A 27,780-nucleotide genomic window follows, 5' to 3' on the forward strand; every position below is an offset into this window, starting at 1 on the left:
ACATTAACTAAAGTGTACAGCTGTGCTGTGTGCCTGCGTGTACTATTTCGCCATGCACATAGTGCTTTGCAGTGATTATGTCATGTGACTGCAGTATATGCAATCTAGGCAGGAAATTAAAATGCTACACACTGTAAACAAGAAAATGGATGTCTCTAAAAAGATTTGTTTTGGGGACCTGATTTATATTGTGGGGCAAAGACCTGGAAACACTAACATCTATTGTCAATGGACAAAATAGGGGAGGTACTTTGATTGGCATTTCCTATTTTCAAGAATTATTCCCCAGGACAAAACTACTGCAGTTTAATAGGGGATCTAGTGTTTCTCCCTCCGATACATTGAGGCAGACACACAGTTGAAATCAACGTCAAGCGTTGTAATGATAGCCTGACTTACTACTGTTGTGTGGTAAGCAGTAAGTTCCTCTGAATTAGCAGTTGTATATCTCTGTGGGATGAAAATAATGTACAAAACACAGTTGCCTTGACCATCAGTGTCCTCGTCACATACAACACAAACAGACTCAGAATCGTTCATTTTGCCATTTAAATTTTCTTTGTGAGCTGCATACATGGATCCACAATTCTGTATTTTTATTTCACTGACCAGCCGTTGTATCGGTATGTTCGCTGCACAAAGGCTTCCACTAATACAAACGTGTTGACATTACGTGTTTCTCCACTTTCTGTGCTCTTTTTAAACAATCCTGTGATTGTGACCTGTTTGTTCGTTAATGGTTTAGCCTGAACTTTAAACTTCCCGCCTCTGACTCACTTGTTACGTCATTGTACAGTATGAGAAATTCACCAATCATGAAGCTGGTGTTTGTTTGACCCCATTGCCGTAGTAACCAAATGCACGGCATTGACTCCGGACCGTGTACAGCTACTGTAGCGCTGCTTCTACTTGATAAAAGTATGACATGAACAGGGGAGGTGAAGAGTAATGTAAAATACTGTAAGGAAAATAAAATGCATTTTTTCATGGTAGGCAGTCAAATACACGATTTCTGTGAAATTCATGATATCGTGAATTTTCCGGGGCCCTACATATAAGGCTAGTATGATCTGTGCTCAATCTGTATCTAGTTATTACCTCCTCCTCACACAGCCCGAGTAACGTCTGCCTGGTCCGAAATACTCTCTCCCTGACTCTTCTCACTCTCAAGTGAAGCTCTTCTGCTGATTCTGTGACACCGCTTGCTTTCAATAAGCAGTACTTTTAACACACACTGAGGCACCTGGTAAAGTTAGCACCCTTAAGTGAATATGGTTTGCATATCAAATACCTCCCTCGCGATATTTTGTGACGTAATTTGCATACATTTCCACCAATTAACATTATTCATTATATTTAAATGACTTGAATGCAGTTCTTTTTCCACATGCTTTTTTCCATGCGCTAGGTTGCCTGCCACTGGTTAGTGAGTACAGCGGGTGTACACAGCATGCAAAACATGTTACCGCTGTTTAGCTAATGAGACCCACAGTGTACTTCTGAAGAACAAAGTCTAATCTATTCAGATAATCTAATAAGTAATTATGTTTTGCTGTGATGAAAACCCTTTAAAAGTGAGTAAATCTCAAATTCAGAAAAGGGTTAAATACTAAAGCAGTTGTCCACAAGTCCTACTAAGAGCAGACAATTACTGAAAGAGACACACCACAGTGCCAGTGGTGCAGAGGTACTTTTGATGTATTCTTCTGTCCACGTTAGGCAGAGTTTGATGTAGTAATCTGCTTCCATGTTGTCTACCCAAGTCACGAGATTCTTCTCCTGCTTTACTATAGTCTACATGGCTGTTTTTATGACACCCGCGTGTCAGTCTGCCTCTTTTTGTGCCTCTTGAAGATAAAGCTACATAATCAGTGTGTAGTGAGAGGCCACGGCCACATCCCCAGTACGTATTGCCTGGTGTTTACAGATTCAAGGCTGCAGTCTGTCACTGCCCCTGGAAGAGAGGAAAGATGTGGTGCTAGGAATCAATTAACCTTTTAAAGTTCTTTTTTTGCCTGTGTTTCATTCTATTCCGACAGGTTTATCAGGGGAAATCACATTTTATTCTGTGGTGCAAAAAAAAGCAATTTTATAATCACTGAAATATTCGTCAAGTGAGCTGCATGACTGAAGTTCAGGGACTGATGGTAGGTGTTTTGTTTTTTAATGCATCGCTTCTGAATGGTGTTGGAGTGACAGCGCAAGAAAGTGTCATCCTCTATCATCTATGATACACGTACAGCAGCAATATTAGCTTTCCCACACTGTGCCCTAGGGTTAGCAGTCTCACTGTCCATTCAGTCCTTTGACTTTCAGAGACTGCAAAGCTAGCTATCTGTGCCACATATGTTAACTCAACACCATAATTGCATGCCTGGACTGTAACCAAAGTAGCAAACAAAACACTGAACATTAAAATGAAAAACCTGAAAGACTAGAAGTGCTGGTAAGTTAAGCAGAGCAATGAGATGTTACAGCATTGTTGTCAGTAACAGTGTCATTCATAGGGTCTGTCTGTCACACTATTTTGTTAATGCAGAAATATTTACATTGGACAATTCTGGCATACACTATATGACTGCAGGGTTTCATTATATTCAAAGACATTATTCTTATATTTCCAGCCTGTGCAATCTAGAGCTTATTTAAGATGTATATGGAGCTGTGATTTGGAACACGGCTTCATAAAATTTTGTGCTGCTGTGAAAAATAAAGATTTGTAGGAAACATTTTTTTAATACATAGGCCTACACCTCATACTTTGTATTTTCTGGGAGTAATTTAGGTCTAACATGTTTTATATGTGAATATGTACTTATTATTTTGCTGTCAGTCTTATATGTTTCAAACCCAACACAAAAAGAAAAGGGGCTGTGGCAGGGTGGCTTGGTGGTGACGTCACAGACCAGGAAGAGACAGACCAGTACTGCGGGATGAAGCGCTGTGTGCGTATTTATTAAGTATAAATAAAATATTTAAACAAACACGACACAAAACACTATACACAAAACAAAAGGCATGCTGGCCAGAACAAATATTAGACAAACAAGTAACGTGCTGGTTTAAAGCCAGCACGAGTAGCAATTGTTTAAGTTCTTTGAAGTTCTTACATCTTTTCACTTACATTCCTCCTCTAAACAACCCCCAACCTCGAGAGAGAGATCCCCGCCTCTCGATTGCTTGTTAATCATTCAATTGGGCCCAGGCACATTCAGCATGTGAACCTAATACACCCGTGCACACATACATTTTAAACAATAATAACCCAGCACAAAACACAGGGGCACTTAAAAATATTAAATAATCTGGATGAAATATGGGCTTTGTATTATTTAAGAGAACTGTTTTTATTTTTTAGAAACCTGTCATATTTGAGATCAGCTCTAAAGTTTATGAAGCTGGGGTGTAGTGATCAAACAAATTACCGGAGCTGTCCTAGAAATGAATAGTGTACATTGTAAACAATGAACCTTTACTACATGAGATACCCACTGACTCAAAACACTTTTTGATAGGCTTGCCAGGCCCATAGACTCCTATAGACGCTTTGGATTGCATTTTGTTAACCCGATATAGAATTATCGTTCATTTTTCCACGATCATGAGGACGGTCTGTTTCTTAATTTGCTGGACTCTTTTGAACCATTCATTCCTGAGTCACCCAGCTCAACCTTTCCTGTCTTTTTGTAGATTGACCTCCCACACCCCTTCTACTACTGAGACAATCCCTGCATTGCTCTTTCACACACCCATGAGGACATGCACTCAGGACTTAATCCCTGCGTTACTCTTTCACATCAACACACCCATGAGTACATGCACTCAGGACTTAATCCCTGCAATGCTCTTTCACATCAAAACACCCAGGAGTACATGCACTCTCCTACAATCCTCTGCCCCAGTTCTCTTTCTTCCTTGATTCATCTGCTGAGGATAGATAAATGGTTTAACGGTCGAGGTGTGATGCCAACCTACAAAAAGCAGCACAATCAAACTCAATGCTGCCCCCCCCCTCCCCCCAACCCAACAGCCTTTCTGAAGACAGAGCCCCCCTCCTTCCTTCCTCACCACGAGTGCCTATTACAGTTAGTTCCTTCAGCTCTCCAGAGTTCTGAATTCTGGGATGCATCTATGAAGTTGTATTTTGTTTTATCCAAATACAATGGCAGTCTGGCACTTTAACCTTAACTGATTTTTTTGTTTGTTTTTTGTTGTCAACTAATATATCTAGCAGCAAAAGCAGTAAGCATTCAATAATACAATCTGGATGCAATTGTCTGCTTGTATTTTACATTACAATTTACATAGTTTTTTTTTTTTTTTTCTCTGCTCAACAAAAGTAAAAGTTCAAACAGAGTTTCCTGTTTCGGGTTGAAGGATTAAAAAGCATACTTAGAGAAACTCTGTCGTAAAAACATGAGAAAAAATATGTATATACTGTGAGTGCATGAAATCAGTTCATGATGCTTCCTTTTGATGTGATATTCCGATTTTATAAACCACTTAAATCTCAGAATTGTGTTGCATGCAGTGTTGAGTTGTAATTCACATTGCACGGCATTACTGACAGCCTGTATGTGTATCTGCCCAATTTACATACCAATAACTGCAAGCAGTGTATAATCCACATTTCTGTAGCGTGCAGTATCAGTGGTTCTATCATGCTTCCATTAGGAATCCATAATGTATTTATCATGTTTCTGTGCTTGCTTTTGGCATAAGTGCTTGCACTAATGCGTTGGACTTATCATTTAGCATTCCGCATTTCCTAGTCAAGATGACATTTTTACAGATCAGAATTTATTGGATTGCCTTGTCTGACAATGTTGAAATTCCAGTAACATGTTGCTAGATAATGGGAACTAGTTTTTCATTAAACATGTGCTGACCACATAAATTGAAAGGATAACAGTAAAATCAAATTTGCTCAGAAGAACCAGGGCCACCTTAAAGGATGATTCCCCATACAGTGAAATCCGGTACAGATTAGTTCATAGTTCTTACACACACTGAGTTGGATGGAGGAAGGTTCCTCCTTTTAGGTGGGATATGGATGAATTCCCTGGAAGGGTGATAAAAACGGGAAAAGATTACACTTCTATTATTGGATGGATTATCCAGGAGCAAGCTCCAAGGTTCTGTGGTGGTCAGCCATTCTGGTATAACTCAATAAAAGAATTCAACATAAGCAGGGAGGAGATGGAACTTTTAAATGACACCTGTTGCCATGGAGACTTGAAAAAGTGAACCCATTCAGTGGACTTTAATGATTTCAGACAAGCACAGATTTATAAATAAATAACTTTAAAGAGTTGTAGTATAACAGTGATAATAGCATTGCTGTGGTGAGCTGATGTTCACACACAGTTCAGCTTTGACCCTGTTGTCCAGGTAAACATTATAAGAAAGATCTTGTTGCTTGGAACACCTCTACCACAATACTATGTTTGTTATGGTAACATATAACCCATAGTGTGATATCAACTGTTTAAAATGAAAGGATCTTTAAATATAAAAAATAACCAGAGCCACAGCAGAATTGTAAACACAGAAAGATGACAATTACAGAGCATAGGCTGTTAAACATGCATAATTCATACCTGAGCTGGGAAAGAGATCTGGGTGCTTTTATAATGAGTATCAATGCTAACTTCTAATGTAAACATTATTTGTATTAGTTTAAAATTAAACCATCTATACATGTACAGTACGTTTTCAAAGTCGTTGAAGTACATGGCTTTTAACAGCGGACTGAACATGAAGTTTTGTGTGTCAAGGAATGAAACAGCAACTTACCTGTAGCAGAGATTTGATAAGTAGTCAGAGCAAGAAGCAGTTCATTGCTGTGGTAATGACTGTACTTAACAAGTTCATGCACAGTACTGATGGCTTCAATTACTTTACTTCTCAATTCTCTTAACACTTGTGAAATGTACTACCAAATGATTCAGCTCCAAAGATATTACTATGACCTATATTACTATAAAGATAGTACAATGCCTTGAATGATTTTGACATTTGTGGTGAATTATCTATTTCTAACCAGTATATAGTTTATGTAATAAAAAAGTTAAGGATGTCCTTTTACTTATTTTCAACAGGGACAGCTAATGTCATAGCTGTGCAGGCATTTCTGAAAAATGCATGGGACAAACGTAATTTGTTTTCAAGGGGCATATCAACTGGTTCCCAGTACCCCCTCAGTAACTGTGTGGCACTGTCTGCACACCCTTTACACCGCTGCCCTTGGCCTCCGCAGTGATGACTAACCTGAAAAGAGTGCTCGACAAGGCTTTAACATACTTAGTAGAATTCTTTCTTGTGGTGAAGATTTGTTGGTTCTTTGCTTAATTTGAAAATTGCACATATTTTAAAATTGAAGTAAAATGTACTGCCATATGATGGTACTAACTAAATCACCTCATGTGCTTGTTTTACTCCACACAAAGAAAAAAACTGTATATCCTGAATTGAAGTACAGAAAAATAGCAAAGTAATAATCTTCAAAACAAGACAAAGGGGGACCAGTGATAATGCTGCTAGTTAATACAGTTGATTTGAAAGCATGTTTAGCACTCTTTAAAATAACTTAACCAATCACCCACATGTTTTTTTAATAGATGTTTCTTAATTGTATGTTTCTCTTGAGGAGATCTTGGGAGAAATCATCTTTGTCTTGGATTGTATATGTCATTGGTACCATTATATGTATATGCCTGTGACAGAAATACAATGATTCTTGGTTGTAAATCTCCCTCCTGACCTGTGAGGGCGCTAAGCAGCGAGAACAGAGTTTCCTGGACGGGCTGGCCTGACAGTTCTTTCCCAGGGTTCAAGGGAAGTCAGCCAACCAGAAAGGGGGCGGAACATTAACTCACTGAACCGGAAGGGAAACGACGTGGCAGCCGCAGATTGGAGGGGCGGTTGCACTCGTTTACCAAGGGGTCATGTGTGATGGCATAAAAGGGGATGGAGAGACCCAATCTGTTCCTTTGCTTTGGTTGGTGTTTTGAACCTGGAAGGACTGTGAGAGACCCAGTGAGATAACAGTATCATGAGTGTTTTGTTTGTTTGTTTGTAATTTGTCTTGTTTGTAAATTACTAGATGGCTAACACGATTCCGGAGCTGTCGCTGAGGGCCAGCACAAAGCCTGAACAGCACTGCACTACTGTCACAAAATAAACTGTATCACCCACCACGAACACTACTGCACGCACCCAGGACCGGTGACCGTGTCAGTATTATTGTGGGGCGGATATATTGTGTTTATTGTTTGGGACTGCAACCCGTTGTTATTTACTCCGTGCAATACACATTGTTGTGTATTGCCGGGGTCCTATTATTTGGTCACCAAACCTGGATATAATAAAGCCCTTTTTTCCACCCGGATTATAACTCTCTGCCTGTTTAAACACGTACTGCATCACTTCTGCACCTATATTCACTTAAACACTTTGCCACAATGTCATTGGTACCATTACCAACATCCAGCAATCTGACTCAATGATTCAACTTGCACTTACTATCAATCTCTCAAAAGGCAAATACCACCTTGCCTCACATCAAAAAGCAAAAGAGAAATGTGTGGATTGATGTGAAATTATTCACAGCAATGCACACTATCTTGTGGCTTTTTTCACTTTAGGAGAGTAATATATACATATAAAGAAAACTTTTGGGAAGCTTCAGCTTTAGTTATTTCAACACTAAATGCAAAACTGAACCACTGCAATGACCGGGGTAAGAGCTATTGAAATTTGCTAGGAAGAAAAACCTCAATAAATTATTAACGCTACATATTTTATAACACATGCTCCTTTTTTGGTAAAACTTCAGATGTTTTAAATGATTTAAAGCATGTTCTGCAGATGCATTAAGGAAAGGCTTGTATTATTCACTAGTTAGTGTGACATGGTATATATGTGAAGGATCATTTGTGACAAAATAAATACATTTACTTAGATACATTTACTTACTCATCTTAAAATAAAATTGCAGCTGTACTGTACTGTACTTCACAGTTTCTTGAAAAGGTTGAAGGTTTTAGATTGCTACAGTACCAGTTTACTCTGTATGTTTTCATTAGACTAATACTAAGGGCTAAAGGAAACAAAGTCAGATTCTGTTTGCTGAAACTCAGCTGTAACCAGCACATTTTTCAATTTGCTGTCTAGATGTCTTTGTCGGACAGTGCCCATGTCTGTGCCTCACTTAATCATTTTTATCCAGGTTGACCTGGTTGGGTATGAAACTGACCAGACTTGGTTTCCATCCTTGTTTCTTTATGCATACTCATACAGTTTCCAAACCTCCCAATATAAACTACAATGGTGGGATACTTACTACAGTAATGCGTCGCATATCTGACTGCTGGGACCAGATTAAGGGCGGATATGTAAAAAGTCGGATTAATGAATCGTGATTTAAATACCATTATACACAGCTGTAACCATTACTATATTCACATAATTATTGTTTTGAGATTCAGCTTTTATTAGGGAGCTCCCCTAAATCTCTTGCTTAGAAGGATACAGGGTATTCATGCTTGTGACAGAGTAGCAGTCTGCCGTTTGAGTGTGCATTCGCTGCTGAGTGACGGGCAGAAGATCGAGATGGAGGTTGAAGTTGATACGCCCCGCAGGTGAACAAGATTTATTTACATATCAACACACTGAACAGCTCGCGTAACACTACAGCACTGGCAGCGCACTGAGCTCATACAACACAATGTACGAAAACTTTGGTGGGATCTACAGTCTCTGAACTAATCTTCTCTGCTCATTAATAAACTAACGTTGCTGAAGAGATTGATCAAGGCTGATAAACGGCTAGGGCGGATACCATAAAACTTCAATTAGACGCCTGCTGCGTTTATTTGCAATATTTGCCAGCAGACCCGGCGCGTATTGGAGACCGGCGTTTATATTAGATCACTAGCTTCACATGCTTATGCGGTCATTGAGAAGCCGCTAACACACAACCTTGTAGCAACATCGTAACTCAATTGAAACATTCCAGCAACTTTGTTAAAAGGTTGTGTGTCAGTGGGAACTAAGTAACAGTTTTGTTTTATAACAAAATGACATTGTATTGTACACCCTCAAGTATAAAGCGAAAGTATTATTACAGTCTTTTTATATGCACTGGTTAAGCACAAGTATACAAATTTGTATTTAAAAATGGAATTAGATCTACCATTGCTAATAATAATAATAATAATAATAATAATAATAATAATAATAATAATAATAATAATAATAATAGTTCAATCCACTAAAAGTCAGCCCTGTAGATATCAGAACACAGGCAGGTAGGCTAATAATAATAATAATAATAATAATAATAATAATAATAATAATAAAAACTTTGAAAAAGGTTTTTAAAAATTAACAATAAAAGCAATAAGTATCATCAAAAATAATGTATTGTTTAATCTCAAACTTTACATTGTTAATGCAACAAAACGCGTTAAAATACACCAAGAGGTTTGTATCTGGCCTACTTTCAGCACGCTTAAAATTATCAAAACTTTTAATAATGTAATAACTGCATCAAACAAATATGCATTACATGTAGGCCTACCATAAATTACATTTTCTATTAGTATTTATTAATCCTGAGAGACCCTTTCATCGCTGTCACTATGATGCTGATGTCACTAGCAGATAATTACATTACGCTCAAGCTCCTCCTCATCTTCCTCATCTTCAATGGCAATGACAGAGACCCGGCGTTTAATAGAGAACCGGTGTTTATTTACAATATTTGCCAGCAGACCCGGCGCGTATTGGAGACAGGCGATTATTTGAGACCCGGCAATTATTTGAAGTTTTACGGTATGTGACGGGCGGATATGCGATGGATTACTGTATTAGAAAAATAATTACTGCTTATATTATTACCGACGAAGTTATATTATTAGGCTTCCAAGCCAAAGGCTGGGGAAGCCTATTGTTATTGCTGTGTTTATTATTATTATTATTTTTATTATTATTATTATTATTATTATTATTATTATTATTATTATTATTATTATTATTATTATTATTATTATTATTATTATTATTATTTTTCTTCCCAAACATCATCGCAGTACGGTGGCCCTGAAGTGCAAAACGAAAAAAAAAGTGGTGTGAATTTGTTTTAAAAAGGTAGCAAAAATAAAAAAAATGCAAGCATTTTAAAAAAAAGGTTGACAAAAAACACGCTGACAGCATTTTAAAAAAGGGTGGCGAAAAAAAATGAGCATTTTAAAAAAGAGTGGCCAAAAAAAATGTTGTGAACATTTTAAAAAAGTGTGGGAAAAAAAAGTGCGCATTTTTTTTTAAGGGGGCGTAATTTATAAAGGGGTGTGAATCTTTTTAAACGTGTGTGAAATCTTTTAGATGCGCTACAAATAAAAAATGTGTGCCAGAAATGACGTAAGAGCACTTCCGGATCTAAAACAGGAAGTTTTCACAAGATTAACTGACTTGTTCCGCTTACTTTTTTGACCACAGTTTTAGCGCCATACACGTGACGGGCATTTTCTACCCCCATTGACTGAACATACGCCAAAAATAGAAGCTGTTAGGGTATGTACGAAACTAAAATGGATTTTATCAGTTTATTGTGTAGGTAACAATTACTCTTTTGGTCGGTGGCAGAGCTATTCTGGCCTTTGTTTTACCTCAGTCGACTAGTTGAAGCTGTGTTCATGTGTTGTTTTGACGGTGAATATGCTTGTGGGAATTTCTCCACGTGTGTGTGCATAAGGGCAGTTATGATCAACGCTCAACAGTACCGTTGAATTTAGGTATGCAGAAAATGTGTGATTGAATGGGGGGGAGGTGAAGGTTATTACACACAGTAATAATACAAAACACACTTTTCTCATGTCAAAAATGTAGTATTAATGTTGTGTAAACTGCTAAAACAAATATAGGCTATATATGAAAAACGAGTTCCAAAAAGCATCTCTGTTCTGTGTTCCTTTTTTAACATCTGGTAAATTGCAGATGTTGGCGACCGACAGTTATATATATATATATATATATATATGCGGCGAGTTGTATGGGCCCGAGGTGCCCGTGCTCCACCAATATTCAGGAACGTGGGCCCCGCTCCAGTGTTTGAGCTTGTATAAATTACATACATTTTGATGTGATGTCATTATTGTGTACTAAGGCTGCTACGAGTAAATCGAAAATCAATATAAATACTGGATAATCGATTCAATAATTACATTTTTGTAACGCGCATAGTTAATAACATTGTTTAAGTTTATGAACGACACTGCATCGAACGCCCTGCTATGAGGCGCCGTTAGGGACATAATTCAAACTGACACCTCATACACTACACACTGAAATTGCATGCGGTACACACTGAAATCTCATACACTACATGGTGAAATCTCATACACTACATGGTGAAATCGCATACACTACATACTGAAATCTTGAAACCTCATACACTACATGGTGAAACCTCATACACTACATGGTGAAATCGCATACACTACATGGTGAAATCTCATACACTACATAGTGAAATCGCATACACTACATGGTGAAATTGCATACACTACATACTGAAAATTCAAACAAGGTCAGTGATGTCACATCATAAAATACTCCCACGTCAGGCAACGGAGTTCATTTCAGTTTCACAGGTTGTCAGAATGGAGGGATTGAGGTGTACAGCGGCAGAGTTAATAGAACACATTTTAACTAGACCTGGAATCATAAATACTCTTTCAAATGAACTTGATCAAAGGGCATCGGCTGAAGCACACCCTGTACATACCACTGTCAATTCAGAAATTAACAGTTTGTTTCATAGGGAGAAGGGGTTGTAGCATTCTGTGGCCCGTGGTCCGGACCACTGGGACCACTCCGGCTGTCCCTGTTATGTTATAATTTCACAGTTTCCTTTTCATTTTCTTTATTGGCAGTTATGTTATTTTCCAAATACGTATCTTTCAGTAATACATGCCCGTGTTTAAGTTTATAATAATGTGCTTGGGACCCGTTACCATTATCATGTGTATTTAGAAAATTGATTTTACACTTCCAGAAACGTTATCCTTTATATAAGGTAAATATTTTCTTGTTTTAAAACTTGCCGATATAATATATAGCCTACATATGCATTATGATAGCCTTAACTACAAAATTCACAATGACAATAATAAAACATACATGGTGTAGCAGGTTCATAGAGATTTAGTTGTTGTAGATATATTGTTTTTAAATGTCTTACGATGTTTTTCTGTGTGTTGTTTAAAGTTATGTTGATGTTGAATAGTACTTTTACACTTTTGACAATGCCAGTGGCTTCTGTTTACTTTTGAATAACTTTTCATTTCAGCACAATAACAGGTAATGATGCACTTGTCTGTGGAAATAAACAATAATATATACTACTACTAATAATAATCTTGATTTTATCTCCTATTTTGTCATACTTGTACTTGCTAGAACCAAAGTAATTGTATTTTATCTAGCGCTTAATTGTATTATTACTTGTACTGTGATTCTTGAAATGTATTTTTGTTTACGACTGTAAGTCACCCTGGATAAGGGCGTCTGCTAAGAAATAAATAATAATAATAATAATAATAAAAATAATAATAATAATAATAATATAGCGCCTTTCATAACCAAATATCTCAAAGTGCTTCACAAATAAGGGAAAAACAGATAAAATAACACTAAAATAACCATGACATATACAAAGTGATCTGCAAAATACTAACACAATTAGAAATAAAGAATATAATAACAGCAGAAAAAAGGCAATTTAAATAAGTGGCTTTTTAGGCGAGATTCAGAAACAGACAGCAACTCATAATCTCTGATCTCAATAGGAAGTTTCTATTTCTACACCTAGGTTGCAAAAGTTTGCAAATTCGAAAGGATTGTATAATGGTTATTAACCAAAGATATTGATTGAAATAAGAATAACATGTTTAAAGCGTTGCGAGTTTACAAAATTAATAATTAGTGTATCTTCTTCCAATTATTTAATGTTAAGAAACAAAAACGACACAAACACAATGTCTTTTGTGTGTGATTACGTTACCTACCAGCCCTACTGCTGCCTATCCCCGTGCACATTACAATATAAAGACGTGTAAATAAAATATGTCAGCACTGTCTATTAGTAAATGTCTGTTTTGCACTGTATTTGTGTCATTTTTGTTTCTTAATGTTAAATAATTGGAAGAAGATACACTGATTATTAATAATTTGAAAGAGTATTTATGATTCCAGGTCTAGTTAAAATGTGTTCTATTAGCTCTGCCGCTGTACACCTCAATCCCTCCATTCTGACAACCTGTGAAACTGAAATGAACTCCGTTGCTTGACGCGGGAGTATTTTATGATGTGACGTCACTGACCTTGTTTGAATTTTCAGCATGTAGTGTATGCGATTTCACCATGTAGTGTATGAGATTTCAGTGTGTACCGCATGCAATTTCAGTGTGTAGTGTATGAGGTGTCAGTTTGAATTATGTCCCCAACGGCGCCTCATACCCTGCCTTGCTATATTTACAGTGTTTCTGCCAGACAAGCAGTGGGCGTGCTCTTCTTTACCTGCTCGTGTTAACCACCATCCTACCAGCGAATCAGTTTTGAAAATGCTTTGTAAGTACGCTCCTCTGTGTATTCAATGTAAACAGAAAGCGCGCCGTCTCTGATCCAGAGCAGGACGACATGTTATATATATATATCTCTATCTATCTATCTAACCTATAATAAGCTGTCGCCAACATCTGCGATTTTACAGTTGTTTAAATAAAAAAAAAAAACACACACACACACACTGAACCGAGATGCTTTTTAGTACTTGTTTTTTATATACATTAATTAAAAAAAAAAAAAAAAAAACATTTTTTTTAGCAGGTTACACACATTAATAATACATTTTTGGCAGGAGAAAAGTCTGTTTTGTATCTTTTACTATGTATAAAAACAGCACCTCCCCCCCATTCAATCCCACAATGCACTATGTGTTTACTTACGTTCTGTAAAATTGTAGACATTCAGTGTTGGCCAATATTTCCTTCATTGGCCGAAGATAAGCTACGCTCAAAAATAGAAATGTTAGGGTTTTTAAGGCATTTGTGACGGGGTACATATTTTGGTTTTAATCAGAACTGTGCAAAACTCAATTGGAGTTTTAAAGTTTTTCATTTGTACTTATATGAAGGACTGCTACAGTAGCCTATTTATGTTCTGCAGCTGTGTGTAGTCTTGATTAATAACAAAAAATGACTCGGATAGATTTCTTCCATTTATTATAGAATACAGTTGATGGGAGTCTGCATTAAGTCAGTGTACTTTTTGGTGTAATTTTGTATTTCTGATCTGGAAGTACCCTTTGTAGCTACAAGTGAAATGAGTGTCTATTCTTGTTTGTGTTTGCATAGTTTCATACAAACCAGCATTTTTAACTTAATGGGTTAATGGGGTTGTTTTACAGACCTCGATTAGCACTATTCTTCATATTCCTAAAATCAGTAAGACTTCATATTCCTAAAATCAGTATAGCTAATATAGTTAAAGTATTGTGCAACTTTGAATTTGTTTTTATTTTTATTATTACAGTTAAAAAAATGTAGGTTGTTTCATTCCCCACCTTGCCTTTTCTTGAATTTATTATGTGTGTTTATTTCAAGATTTTCATTTGGATTAATCATAATACAGCCCAAATGTTGGTTTTTAATACAGAATAAACAGAATTGTACTTTTTTATATTTTTTTAGTTGTTAGTTATGCTTGACATTGAAGTTCTGACTAATTAGTCCTGAACAAAGGTGGGAAAACATTTGGAATTATAAAACTTGTATAGTTAAACAATTAACCTCTTGGTTAGCTTTATTACCAAGATACCATTGCAGAAGTTGTTTTCAGATTTGTATTATTTGTCTCCTTTCAGGAACTACACTGAGGTATTTGCACCAATCCCTCTCAGTGATGACAGCAGTGTTGAAGACACAGAAGAAACTGTGATAGGTGATAGGTAAGTAGGTTTTTTTCTTTGGTTAGCCTATTACTTTCATGATTTACAACAGTAATATATATAAAAAAATATTGTTAACACTACATGCCAACCATTTCTTTAATATTCATTTTTTTCATTGGATATACAGTGCCTTGCGAAAGTATTCGGCCCCCTTGAACTTTGCGACCTTTTGCCACATTTCAGGCTTCAAAACATAAAGATATGAAACTGTAATTTTTTGTGAAGAATCAACAACAAGTGGGACACAATCATGAAGTGGAACGAAATTTATTGGATATTTCAAACTTTTTTAACAAATAAAAAACGGAAAAATTGGGCGTGCAAAATTATTCAGCCCCTTTACTTTCAGTGCAGCAAACTCTCTCCAGAAGTTCAGTGAGGATCTCTGAATGATCCAATGTTGACCTAAATGACTAATGATGATAAATAGAATCCACCTGTGTGTAATCAAGTCTCTGTATAAATGCACCTGCACTGTGATAGTCTCAGAGGTCCGTTTAAAGCGCAGAGAGCATCATGAAGAACAAGGAACACACCAGGCAGGTCCGAGATACTGTTGTGGAGAAGTTTAAAGCCGGATTTGGATACAAAAAGATTTCCCAAGCTTTAAACATCCCAAGGAGCACTGTGCAAGCGATAATATTGAAATGGAAGGAGTATCAGACCACTGCAAATCTACCAAGACCTGGCCGTCCCTCTAAACTTTCAGCTCATACAAGGAGAAGACTGATCAGAGATGCAGCCAAGAGGCCCATGATCACTCTGGATGAACTGCAGAGATCTACAGCTGAGGTGGGAGACTCTGTCCATAGGACAACAATCAGTCGTATACTGCACAAATCTGGCCTTTATGGAAGAGTGGCAAGAAGAAAGCCATTTCTTAAAGATATCCATAAAAAGTGTCGTTTACAGTTTGCCACAAGCCACCTGGGAGACACACCAAACATGTGGAAGAAGGTGCTCTGGTCAGATGAAACCAAAATCGAACTTTTTGGCAACAATGCAAAACGTTATGTTTGGCGTAAAAGCAACACAGCTCATCACCCTGAACACACCATCTCCACTGTCAAACATGGTGGTGGCAGCATCATGGTTTGGGCCTGCTTTTCTTCAGCAGGGACAGGGAAGATGGTTAAAATTGATGGGAAGATGGATGGAGCCAAATACAGGACCATTCTGGAAGAAAACCTGATGGAGTCTGCAAAAGACCTGAGACTGGGACGGAGATTTGTCTTCCAACAGGACAATGATCCAAAACATAAAGCAAAATCTACAATGGAATGGTTCACAAATAAACATATCCAGGTGTTAGAATGGCCAAGTCAAAGTCCAGACCTGAATCCAATCGAGAATCTGTCTCTCGATGTGCAAAACTGATAGAGACATACCCCAAGCGACTTACAGCTGTAATCGCAGCAAAAGGTGGCGCTACAAAGTATTAACTTAAGGGGGCTGAATAATTTTGCACGCCCAATTTTTCAGTTTTTTATTTGTTAAAAAAGTTTGAAATATCCAATAAATTTCGTTCCACTTCAAGATTGTGTCCCACTTGTTGTTGATTCTTCACAAAAAATTACAGTTTCATATCTTTATGTTTGAAGCCTGAAATGTGGCAAAAGGTTGCAAAGTTCAAGGGGGCCGAATACTTTCGCAAGGCACTGTACAAAATATTAGGCTATGCAATATTTGGAAATTACTTATTTTGTTTCTCTATTCTTGGAGCTCAAGAAAGCCATATTACAATAAGTAACATCATAGAAGATTTATTTCTTCAAGTCAATAATGCAGCCTGCAGTCGCTTTATAATTAATAGAGCTGATGTCTGGGATGGAGCAATGCAGGGTTTCCGTAGAAGTAACTATGAACCCCAGAATTCCATTATGGTGAAATTTACGGATGACATAGGAGTCACTGAAGAAGGAATTGATACAGGAGGACCAAAACGGGAGTTCCTTGGTCTTCTAATGGATCACTTGCATAAACATCCCATATTTGAAGGACCAGAAACACAAAGGTTTCTTAAATATGATGCAACTGGTAATGTTTTTTTTCCTTCTTTAAAAAATATTTTTTTTTTTGGTTTAACATCTACAAAATTACTGTAAAAAGGTTTCATTTTAAAAGGCTTATATTTTTTAGCTTTACACTTGTCTTCAAGATTGAAGTACAATGGTAAAACTACAAATTAAAAATGAATAACAGTAGTGACTGTATAGACAATTTGCAATTGGTATAAATAGACCGATTGTTGAAATTGCTGCCCTATTCGTGAAATCTCTGACTAATATATATATATATATATATATATATATATATATATATATATATATATATATATATATATATATATATTAATCTATATCTATATCTATATCTATATATATATATATATCTCTATATATCTATATCTATCTATATCTATATCTATATATATAATCATATTACACTACATATATTTTGTCAATTTACCAACATAGTTTCAGTAGTTCGGGACAAACACCAATCACAAAATGTTTTAGTACAAATATTTATTGTAGAGAATGCGGAGTATGCGATTTAACAGAAAAGTATGCTGTATATACACATTCATTTGGCATCAAACCTAACTTGGTTTGAGGGTTCGCTGCCTGGCCAACTGGACGAGGCTGAGACCCCCATTTGATAAAACATAAAAACCTGTTATTAAGAAAGGTGGAGATGGGGAGGTGGTGGGTTACGATGAAATCAAAACGCAACTGAGAGATAAGTGAAGAGGGTATTTATAGTGCTAACAATTTAAATTAGCTAATGTGTAAATGGAATGATTCAATTTGGTGATGCAGAGATTGGTGTCTGACCCTCCTCCCGAACTTTAATTATAAATTTCATTTGGTTGACAAAAATGCTACAGTTTAGTGTAATGCTTGCAACTATTATTTATGTTAAGGTGAGAAGAATGACGAATACTTCATGTCTGGAAGAATAATTGTTTTTCATCTGGCTGGCTGCAAGACAGTCATTAAAGAATTGGACGACAAGGAGAAACTAGTTGAAGACTTTCTTAAGTGGTATATAATTAAAAGAAATGCATTTGGCATCGAGCGGTAAGTATTCTAAGATTTTATTGTCCGGTTTGAAAATAATGCAATCTTTTATCATGAGCAAAAATAAAAATAGTAATTGACTTACATTTATTTTGAGATTTTAACAGGGTACGCATATGGGCCTGGGCCAAATTAAAACTTTGACCCACCTGCTAATCGCAAATTACAAAGCCAGCATTAATGTTGGTTTCCTTCTGGTGTAGAAGGAATAACCTCACAAACAAAGTATCAGGTTTGTAATTTGCGATTAGTGGGTAGGTTAAAGTTTTGATTTGGTCCAGGCCATAGTTGACCAGAAAAATAAATGATTTCACTCAGCATGAATAGAATGTGATTACCCAGTGTTATTCACACTTTTGCAGTTGACAACAGTACATCAGAGACATTATGGTGACCATTTGAAGGGACTACAAATTAATCAACTAGTTAGACCAGTGGTTCCCAAACCTGTCCTGGAGCCCCCCCTGCCCTCCTGGTTTTTGTTCCAACTGAGGTGCTCTCAATTACTTAATTTAATAAACTAAACAATTGAAAAGGTCTAATTAAGCAACTTGTTAGTTCAACTGGGTGTTTAATTAAGTAGTTGAGAACTTGGTTTGGAAGAAAAACCAGCAGGACAGGTTTGGGAACCACTGAGTTTGAGACTCTAATGTAGTAGTGTGCATCTATAATACTTTTACCAAAGTATGAAATTGACTGTGACATCTGGTTTTTTTTTTGGTTTCATAGATTTATGGAAGGGTTAAAAACCCTTAATGTTCTAGAGCAGGGGTGCACAGCTCTGGCCCTCGAGATCCATTCCAGTCCATGTTTTCATTCCAGGCAGGTTCTAAAATAGTTAATTGAAGCTGTTAAGAGGCAATTAACCAATTTAGGACCCGATTGGAGTAAAGACCAGGACTGGAATGGATCTCGAGGGCCAGAGTTGTGCACCCCTGTTCTAGAGGCAATGAAACAGCACCCTGAGGTTTTTCTGAATCAGTTCTGCTTTGCTCAAAAGAGAGTTACCGCACAGGCATTTGAAGATATATTTGCAGTGCAGTTCAGTGACAAGGGTAGCAACAAAAGTGCAGTAGAACGCAGAATTATTGGTTGCTGGATTGATTACACCATAGATGCCGAAGGTCAGAATTTATAGGAAGAAAAAGGGTGTTAAAAGTTTCTGTTTTGCAAATAAACCTCTTGATGTCCAAATGAGAGCATTAAATGTCTGTTTGATCATCCATTATCACCTTTTATTTTTAAATTAGTTTGCACATAAAACCTGCTTTTGTGGTCCAGTACATTACCTATTCTCTCAAAAACTAGACAGTGGCAAAGTTACTGAATGTTTCTGATACAGAATGACCAACTAACTTTAACAGTTATTTTCTAACAATGTATAGATTTAACATTTGGAGAGAAATACAGGTATTACTGAACTTTGTATGTTACTGAAATCCATAAAAGTTTTTTTTTTTTCAGAATGTCAAAAGTGCTGAAAAAGCATACGTAGGTCTGAACCAAATCAAAACTTTTACTCGCCTCTTAATCACAAATTGCAAACCCAGTATTGATAGCAGATGCCCTCATGGGTCAAACAAGAACCCTCTGACAAGCAAAAAGCTGTCATCAGTATGGGGTTTGTAATTTGTGATTAATGGGTGGGCCAAAGGTTTGATTTGGTCTGAAATGTCAACTTGAAGACAGTACATCACCCTTTAAAATGATATGCCCTGCTATTAAAATCATAGGCCTAGTAATAATGATACCGATGAGTAAATTGATTATGGAGGTTTATTGTGTTGTAAGTTTTAATTTTTTTTTCTACAGAAAATTTGTCGCCGGAAGGACCATCACTGCGTGATATTCTCCAGTTTGCTACCGGCCTGTCCTCCATTCCACCTTCTGGTTTCCATCCGCGTCCATCAGTAGAGTGTCTTCATAATGGGTCACCATATCCCATTGCTAACACTTGTGGCAATATTATTCACCTACCAATTACTACAGATTACTATACTTTTCAGAAGAACATGGACTTTGGAATATTAAATTCCCCAGGGTTTGGCAGAGTCTAGAATTATTATAAAAGAGTTATTCCACGCCAACTCAACCAGAAGAGAGACATTTCGTTGCCCGTCCGTCTCAGATTTTCCTAGAAAAATTCACCTGTGGGTTTTCTGACAAGCCGAGTTCAGAAATGATTTTTTTTTTTTTTTTTTTTTTTTAATTTCCCCTTCGACCTGTGACCTTATAAAAGGTCAACCTAAAGTGAAAAATGGCTTTTGAGAAAAATCCTAGGAGCACCCTACTCATTCTGTCAAATTGCCAGACTAGGGGTAACTGACAAGTTTTATTCGAACTTCAGCCTAACCCTTTACCCTGTAGAGGATGTGAGTCCTAAAATGTAAGTATGCTGCAAGACCATTAGGTCTTCCAAATTCTGTGAAAATCTTTTGGTTTCATGTCCCACCACTGGTCATTAAACCCCCTTGAAATTTGAATTTTTGCTATTTGTACTAAGTTTAGGCCATAATGTAACAAACCCAATCCTTAAGCAACATCCAAAAAACTAGTATTTTGTGACGGAATTACAAGTAAACTACCCTGAACAATATAAACTCTCCAAAGTAGTAGGATTGCGTGACAGAACCAAGAAAAATTGCTGGGTAAGGCAGGATTGTTTACAACACATAGAAAATATTAAGAAAATTAAATCAGAAGACAGCACCAGAATTCACATAGCAGATGTTATTGAATATGTGTGGAATATTATACCTTTCAACAGAGGTATCAAACATTTGATGTACATGAGTTTTAATCAGTCAGCATTTGGACCATTCACAAATGATCAGCAGAGACCACATTAATACTAATCATAGAACAGATCAAGCATTTAGTAAATGTACAGCCTAACATGCCCATGTTGATTAAAGCGTTTATCACAGAGTCCATCAGGCAGTCCTTATAGAAAAAAAAAAAAAAATGTCCAAGAAACAACCACAAGCAATACTTTAAAAGTCCCAAGCTGTTATATCAAGTCCATATTGGGAATGCAGGTTGAGCCAGTAAAGTTTAAACACAAAACAAAAAAGAACAAAAAACTAAATGAGACTTCTATGCGAGGTGCTCGTTAAACCCCGATAAATAAACAAAATGAGACTTCTATGCGAGGTGCTCGTTAAACCCCGATAAATAAACAAAATGAGACTTCTATGCGAGGTGCTCGTTAAACCCCAATAAATAAACAAAATGATAATAATCCCAAACAGTTAGAACCAAACAGATAATCCAGCAGCGGAAAAATAAGATTCCTCCCCATCAGGGGATCTCACCCAGTTCTTCCTGGGTCCTGTCGAGCTTGGAGTTTCCAACCAGGTAAGGAGACAAAAAGTGATGATTTGGATAATAAATGGATTAGTCACTGTTGTTGCTCTTAGGACAAAAAATAAACAATTTGAATGATGTAGATAGTTTCCATTGGGCAGGAGATTTGATAACTGGTTACTTTCCAACTGGAAAATGGCAGATTAGAAAAAAATATACTGTTTCTAACAACCAATCGATCATTGCTTCCCGATCTCTCTTTTATAGACAGTAACCTTCTTCAAAAAACCCTGCTCTTTCCTCCAAACACTCTGCATCCACACAAAACTACACCCGAAAAAGAATCACCCAGAAAAGGAACCACCCCCTGCCCAGGAAGTAATAGCCATATTTAAAGGGTTCCCAATTAAGATACTTAGACAATGATAAATCAAGCTCAAAAAGCCCTTTGCCAAGGCAATTAGCAACACCTGACTCTAATTAGAACTTTCATGTGGAAATTTAGGAAAAGATAATTCAGTTAAAACAAGAGAGACCAGTGCAGAGATAAACCCCTTACCAAAAACTGACAGTAAATTGATATAGCTTCAACTAAGTTACCTTATGAATCTGAAAAGCCCACTTTAGAAACGAGGACAAAATTACTTATTTAGCAATTTAATAGAGAATTAACTTAACCTGGCCAGGTATTCTGATACTCAATTAAGAGCAGCAGGCAGCAAATTACTTATGCTGCATTCATGTAGCTAGTGCGACAATAATAACTTGCGTGGGGAACTCCAAAAAATCACTCAAAGATATGTTTGGATAGATATTAATGAGATCTACAAGCATCGAGCAAAATATTTTGGTATCCGGGGAACTGAGGGGTTATGAACTTGCATACTGGACTTCGTTATTACAATGACACATTTGAAACTACCAAAACCTTACTTAGGTGGATTTAAAAAACTTAATTAACTATTTGTCTTTTATAAAAAAAAAAAATTAAAAAAATCTTCCCTGTTTACAGCACCTTTAAAATACGCCTGTCTGTCATCGAAGACCTCTTAAACCAAAGACTTTCAGTTGTGCCTGAAATTGACTGATTGGCTAGCATGAGAATGCAGCAAATGGCTTTTTCACAAATGGTTGGTCAGTCAATCAATTCCCCCTAGGTAGGCACCACGACTTATAAAAAAAAACTTTACTATCACTTTTTGTTTTTTTAAATCCAACCAAGTAAGGTTTTGGTAGTTTCAAATGTGTCATCGTAACAACGAAGTCCAATATGCAAGTTCATAACCCCTCAGCTCCAAGCTAGTGCCAGTGGAAGCACACGTTGTTACTTTTTCATCTCGATCAATCCTCAGAGAATGCAAAGTTGAAGAAATAGCCAGTTTGGATAGAGACTATGAGGTACTTTAGCCTCATCAGTGTGGACATAAACAATGCTCAAATGCATGACAAGTGCAACTTCAAAAATCCAAAATCCCTGGATGCCAAAATATTTTGCTTGATTCTTGTAAATCTCATCAACATCTATCCAAACATATCTTTGGGTGATTATTTGGAGTCCCCAACGCAAGTTATTATGGCCTAAACTTAGTACAAATAGCAAAAATTCAAATTTCAAGGGGGTTTAATGACCAGTGGTGGGACTTGAAACCAAAAGATTTTCACAGAATTTGGAAGACCTAAGGGTCTTGCAGCATACTTACATTTTAGGACTCACATCCTCTACAGGGTAAAGGGTTAGGCTGAAGTTCGAATAAAACTTGTCAGTTACCCCTAGTCTGGCAATTTGACAGAATGAGTAGGGTGCTCCTAGGATTTTTTTCTCAAAAGCCCTATTCAATACGAGTAGAACAAGGTGCTACACATGATGGTAGCATCTAAATTGCGCCCAGGGTGATTTTTCTGGTCAAGGTCCCTTTCACACTTTAGGTTGACCTTTGCAAGGTCACAGGTTGAATGGGGAAATTTAAAAAAAAATAATGGTTATCATTTCTGAACTCTGCCTGTCGGAAACCCCCAGGCGAACTTTTCTAGGAAAATCTGAGATGGACAGGCAACAGCACTGGTTGAGTTGGCATGGAATGACCCAAAACTAGAATTGTTAGCTGTAATATTTTAAACTATTCAAATGCAGATTTAAATTAAACTTAGCAGTCTTAAACTTGGGGAAATGGTCTCAAGTTTGTTAAAGAGAAGTTGTATAAAAAAAAACGTGGCCGGCACAAGCCAATTGGATTTCAGCAATGTTTAATTTGTATGGTGGAATACTTGGCCTAGGGGTATTGCTGTTTTCAGCTATATTTGTTAATTTTCTATTTTTGTGGCTGAAAAATGTCAGAATTACATTTGTTTTAAAGGCAAGTAGTTTACATTTGCCTTTTTTTAAGGGCAAATAGTTTCTTTTTTGTTTCTCTCTTTAATCTGTATTATTTTTTTACATGCCAGACATTTCTTTTAGCTGTATGTAATTTTCCAGAGCTGCTTCTACATTTTCTGCCTGAGGAAGTCTGCACTGTTGAATAACATTATTCAAATAAAAGTAAATTGCCTCATCTCCGCAAATGTTGACTGTGCCATAATTTTCTGACAGCTGTTGCAGCTCCTGTACATCCAATGGGAATCCACAATCTCGGGCTCCAAATCTAAAATTTTTAAAGAAGGAAACTGAATATATAAAACAAGAAGTACCATTACAAAAGTGTTAAACATTCATACATGAAGTAAACTAAAACATCACTAGAAAGCTGCTACATACTACTGAATTAAGTCAGTAAAACTAAACTTAGTAGTAAAGTAAAGCAAATGTTTTGGGGATGTACTTTTAATATTGACATAGGTTCAGTTCAAATTCAGTTGTATGTTGGTGTTTCCTATTTTTTGTTAACTATATGTTTTATTCAACTTTCAAACATGAGCAGAGAATATGTGCGCCAGCAAACTGTTTAGTTAAATTTTTCCTAATTATTACTGCGTCCACAAACATAACCATACTACCTTTGGCCTGCCTACTGCTATCTTAGGTATTTGTTTTATTGGTCATAATAAAATCCAGCCCAGGAATGCAAATACACAAATTAGTCATCAGAAATGCAGAAAGTCATGTATAATGTTGTTGAACATTAAGATCTCTGGTCCCAATGTGTTGCATTTCTAAGTAATAAAATATATACAGAATATGCATTTTTAAATATAATAAAGTAAATATTGAATACTACTGTGTGCCATGAATCTGTTCTTTGCACAACCAATAAATTGAATATATGTTTATTATGTTTGGCAGCACCTAATTGAAGATGATACAGATTTTCTAAATAATGTTTTTGTTCAAGGACACCTGTAGTGCAATGCGTATAATCACAGAATATTTTTACCTTTGCGGCAATCTGTACATTTCATTTGGTATGCCCCCGGGACAGAGTGACATCCGTGAAGGTCTAATTCGATGTAGATTCCAAAGGGAAGTGCATTCATCTAAGTCAGTCTGAAGTATATTCATAAAACAGTAGCGAAGCAGGCACTGATGTTCGTGACTCCCATTGAATAGCCCAAAGTCACGAATGTCTCCAAAGAGATCCATCCAAAACTGAGCTCTAAAAACAACGAAACAATAATCAAAAGTATATTCCTGACAAATATGACAAAAGTATTTTATCATGTATTATACCAATCTGCAAGGAAAAAGAGCTGCCATCACTACCTGGTAACTTAGCCTTTGTATTAAGTGGGACCTGATTTAGATCACTATGCAAGAGAGTAATGTTTGTTTTACAGGTGCATAAAGGAAGATTGGACAATTGTTTGGGTAATTATTCGAAGAGAGGATTGTTATATGTTCATGCATACCTTCCTTTCCTGAAAATTGACCACCAACTTTCAATTCTTTCATTTGACATGGAGGAGCCATAAAGATGACTTCTGTTTCCAGCATGGTAATCATTATGATGTCTTCTCAGCATAGCTTGAATTGTTGCCATGGTACCATTTTCAGTTCCGCAGTCTGTTCGGAGTCTCATTGGAATAATTTTGTTGGACACTACACAGTTGACATAGTTATTAGCTATGACAGCTGGATTGTTGTTGGTTGGTCCACTTGTTAACCACATTAGGCGACGAGAGAAGCCATTAATGCAGCCACTAATCGCAAATCCAAAAGGTTTCAGCTTATCATAGCCATCCACATGCCAAATGTAGTTTGGACCAAGTAAGTGGTGTACTCTTCGAACGAATTGCCTTACTGTTCTTGATTGGTGTCCTCTAGGGTTTAGCTGTGGAAGTACTCCGATCACTGTCTCTCTTTTTACATTTAGCCTGTATTTCTGTTTCAGTACTTGCCACTTCGTTCTGTACCCAAATAACACCCCAGGACCTCTTAGCTCATTTCTAATTGCGGTTATGGTGTCTCTTTGGGATACATAGTTTAATCGTCTGCTAAGTCCCTGTTTCTTTAATTTGTATTTCAGGGTTCGCATGCTGAGATGAATGCCATGGAGCTCGGAAAGAAAAGCTAAAATTGCATCATAAGAATGCCCCTGGTCAAAATAATGGGCGATAAGACTTGACATCTTTATCTTCAGATCCGATTGACCTTCTGTAGCTTAACTAGAAATTCATCTAAAAGCACAGAAAGGATTTTAAAATATATTAACTGGTAACTCATTCCTGTGTTAAATCATGTAAGAGCCTCATATACTAAAGCACATTACAAAGTCCCTCCTACTGTTTACATTAGCTTTGTGATGATTTTTTTAAATTCATATACTGTACCAGTGTGCAAGATAATTGCAAATACAGACGTGCTCAAATTTGTTGGTACCCCTCCACAAAAAACGAAGAATGCACAATTTTCTCTGAAATAACTTGAAACTGACAAAAGTAATTGGCATCCACCATTGTATATTCCATATTTACTAGAAATCAGACTTTGCTTTTGATTTTTTATTCAACATAATATTGTAAATAATAAAACAAATGAAAATGGTATGGACAAAAATGATGGGACCGCTAACCTAATATGTTGTTGCACAACCTTTAGAGGCAATCACTGCAATCAAACATTTTCTGTAGCTCTCAATGAGACTTCTGCACCTGTTAACAGGTAGTTTGGCCCACTCTTCCTGAGCAAACTGCTCCAGCTGTCTCAGGTTTGATGGGTGCCTTCTCCAGACTGCAAGTTTCAGCTCTTTCCATAGATGTTCGATAGGATTCAGATCAGGACTCATAGAAGGCCACTTCAGAATAGTCCAATGTTTTGTTCTTATCCATTCTTGGGTGCTTTTAGCTGTGTATTTTGGGTCATTATCCTGTTGGGGGACCCATGACCTGCGACTGAGACAGCTTTCTGACACTGGGCAGTACGTTTCGCTCCAAAATGCCTTGATAGTCTTGAGATTTCATTGTGCCCTGCACAGATTCAAGGCACCCTGTGCCAGGTGCAGCAAAGCAGCCCCAAAACATAACCAAGCCTCCTCCATGTTTCACTGTAGGTATGGTGTTCTTTTCTTTGAAAGCTTCATTTTTTCATCTGTGAACATAGAGCTGATGTGACTTGCCAAAAGGCTCCAGTTTTGACTCATCTGTCCAAAGCACATTCTCCCAGAAGGATTGTGGCTTGTCAGTATGCATTTTAGCAAATTCAAGAATTCCAGTCTGGCTTTTTTATGTTTTTCTTTCAAAAGTGGAGTCTTCTTCCATGGAGCCCACTTTCGCTCAAAAAGCGACGGATGGTGCGATCAGAAACTGACGTGCCTTCACCTTGGAGTTCAGCTTGTATCTCTTTGGCAGTTATCCTTGGTTCTTTTTCTACCATTCGCACTATCCTTCTGTTCAATCTGGGGTCGATTTTCCTCTTGCAGCCGCACCCAGGGAGGTTGGCTACAGTTCCATGGACCTTAAACTTCTTAATAATATTTGCAACTGTTGTCACAGGAACATCAAGCTGCTTGGAGATGGTCTTGTAGCCTTTACCTTTACCATGCTTGTCTATTATTTTCTTTCTGATCTCCTCAGACAACTCTCTCCTTTGCTTTCTCTGGTCCATGTTCAGTGTGGTGCACACAATGATACCAAACAGCACAGTGACTACTTTTCTCCATTTAAATAGGCTGAATGACTGATTACAAGATTGGAGAAATGTGTGATACTAATTAAAGAAACTAATTAGTTTGAAATATCACTATAATCCAATTATTTATTACTTTTCTAAGGGGTACCAACAAATGTGTCCAGGCCATTTTAAAATATCTTTGTAGAATAAGCAATAATTCATCTCTTTTCACAGCTTCTTTGCTTTATTCTATGACATACCAAAGGCATGCAAGTATACATGATAAAATAGCTTTTAATTTCATCACTCTTCAGGAGGAATGAAACATTATTTCAATG

The 27,780-nt window shown here is 36.9% G+C and overlaps 1 protein-coding gene across 1 annotated transcript; it reads left to right on the forward strand.

Annotated features, from left to right (window-relative positions):
• The first annotated feature begins 16,754 nt into the window (after positions 1 to 16,754).
• Positions 16,755 to 20,191, forward strand: LOC131702002 (G2/M phase-specific E3 ubiquitin-protein ligase-like). The gene is made up of 3 exons (XM_059003284.1): positions 16,755 to 17,050; positions 17,940 to 18,096; positions 19,909 to 20,191. Exons 1-3 carry the CDS (start codon positions 16,849 to 16,851, stop codon positions 19,940 to 19,942), a joined length of 393 nt encoding a protein of 130 aa, XP_058859267.1. The 5' UTR covers positions 16,755 to 16,848; the 3' UTR covers positions 19,943 to 20,191.
• Positions 20,192 to 27,780: the final 7,589 nt, after the last annotated feature.

The sequence above is a fragment of the Acipenser ruthenus genome, chromosome 28 (genome assembly GCF_902713425.1).
Source record: "Acipenser ruthenus chromosome 28, fAciRut3.2 maternal haplotype, whole genome shotgun sequence".
NCBI classification, from domain to species: Eukaryota; Metazoa; Chordata; class Actinopteri; order Acipenseriformes; family Acipenseridae; genus Acipenser; species Acipenser ruthenus.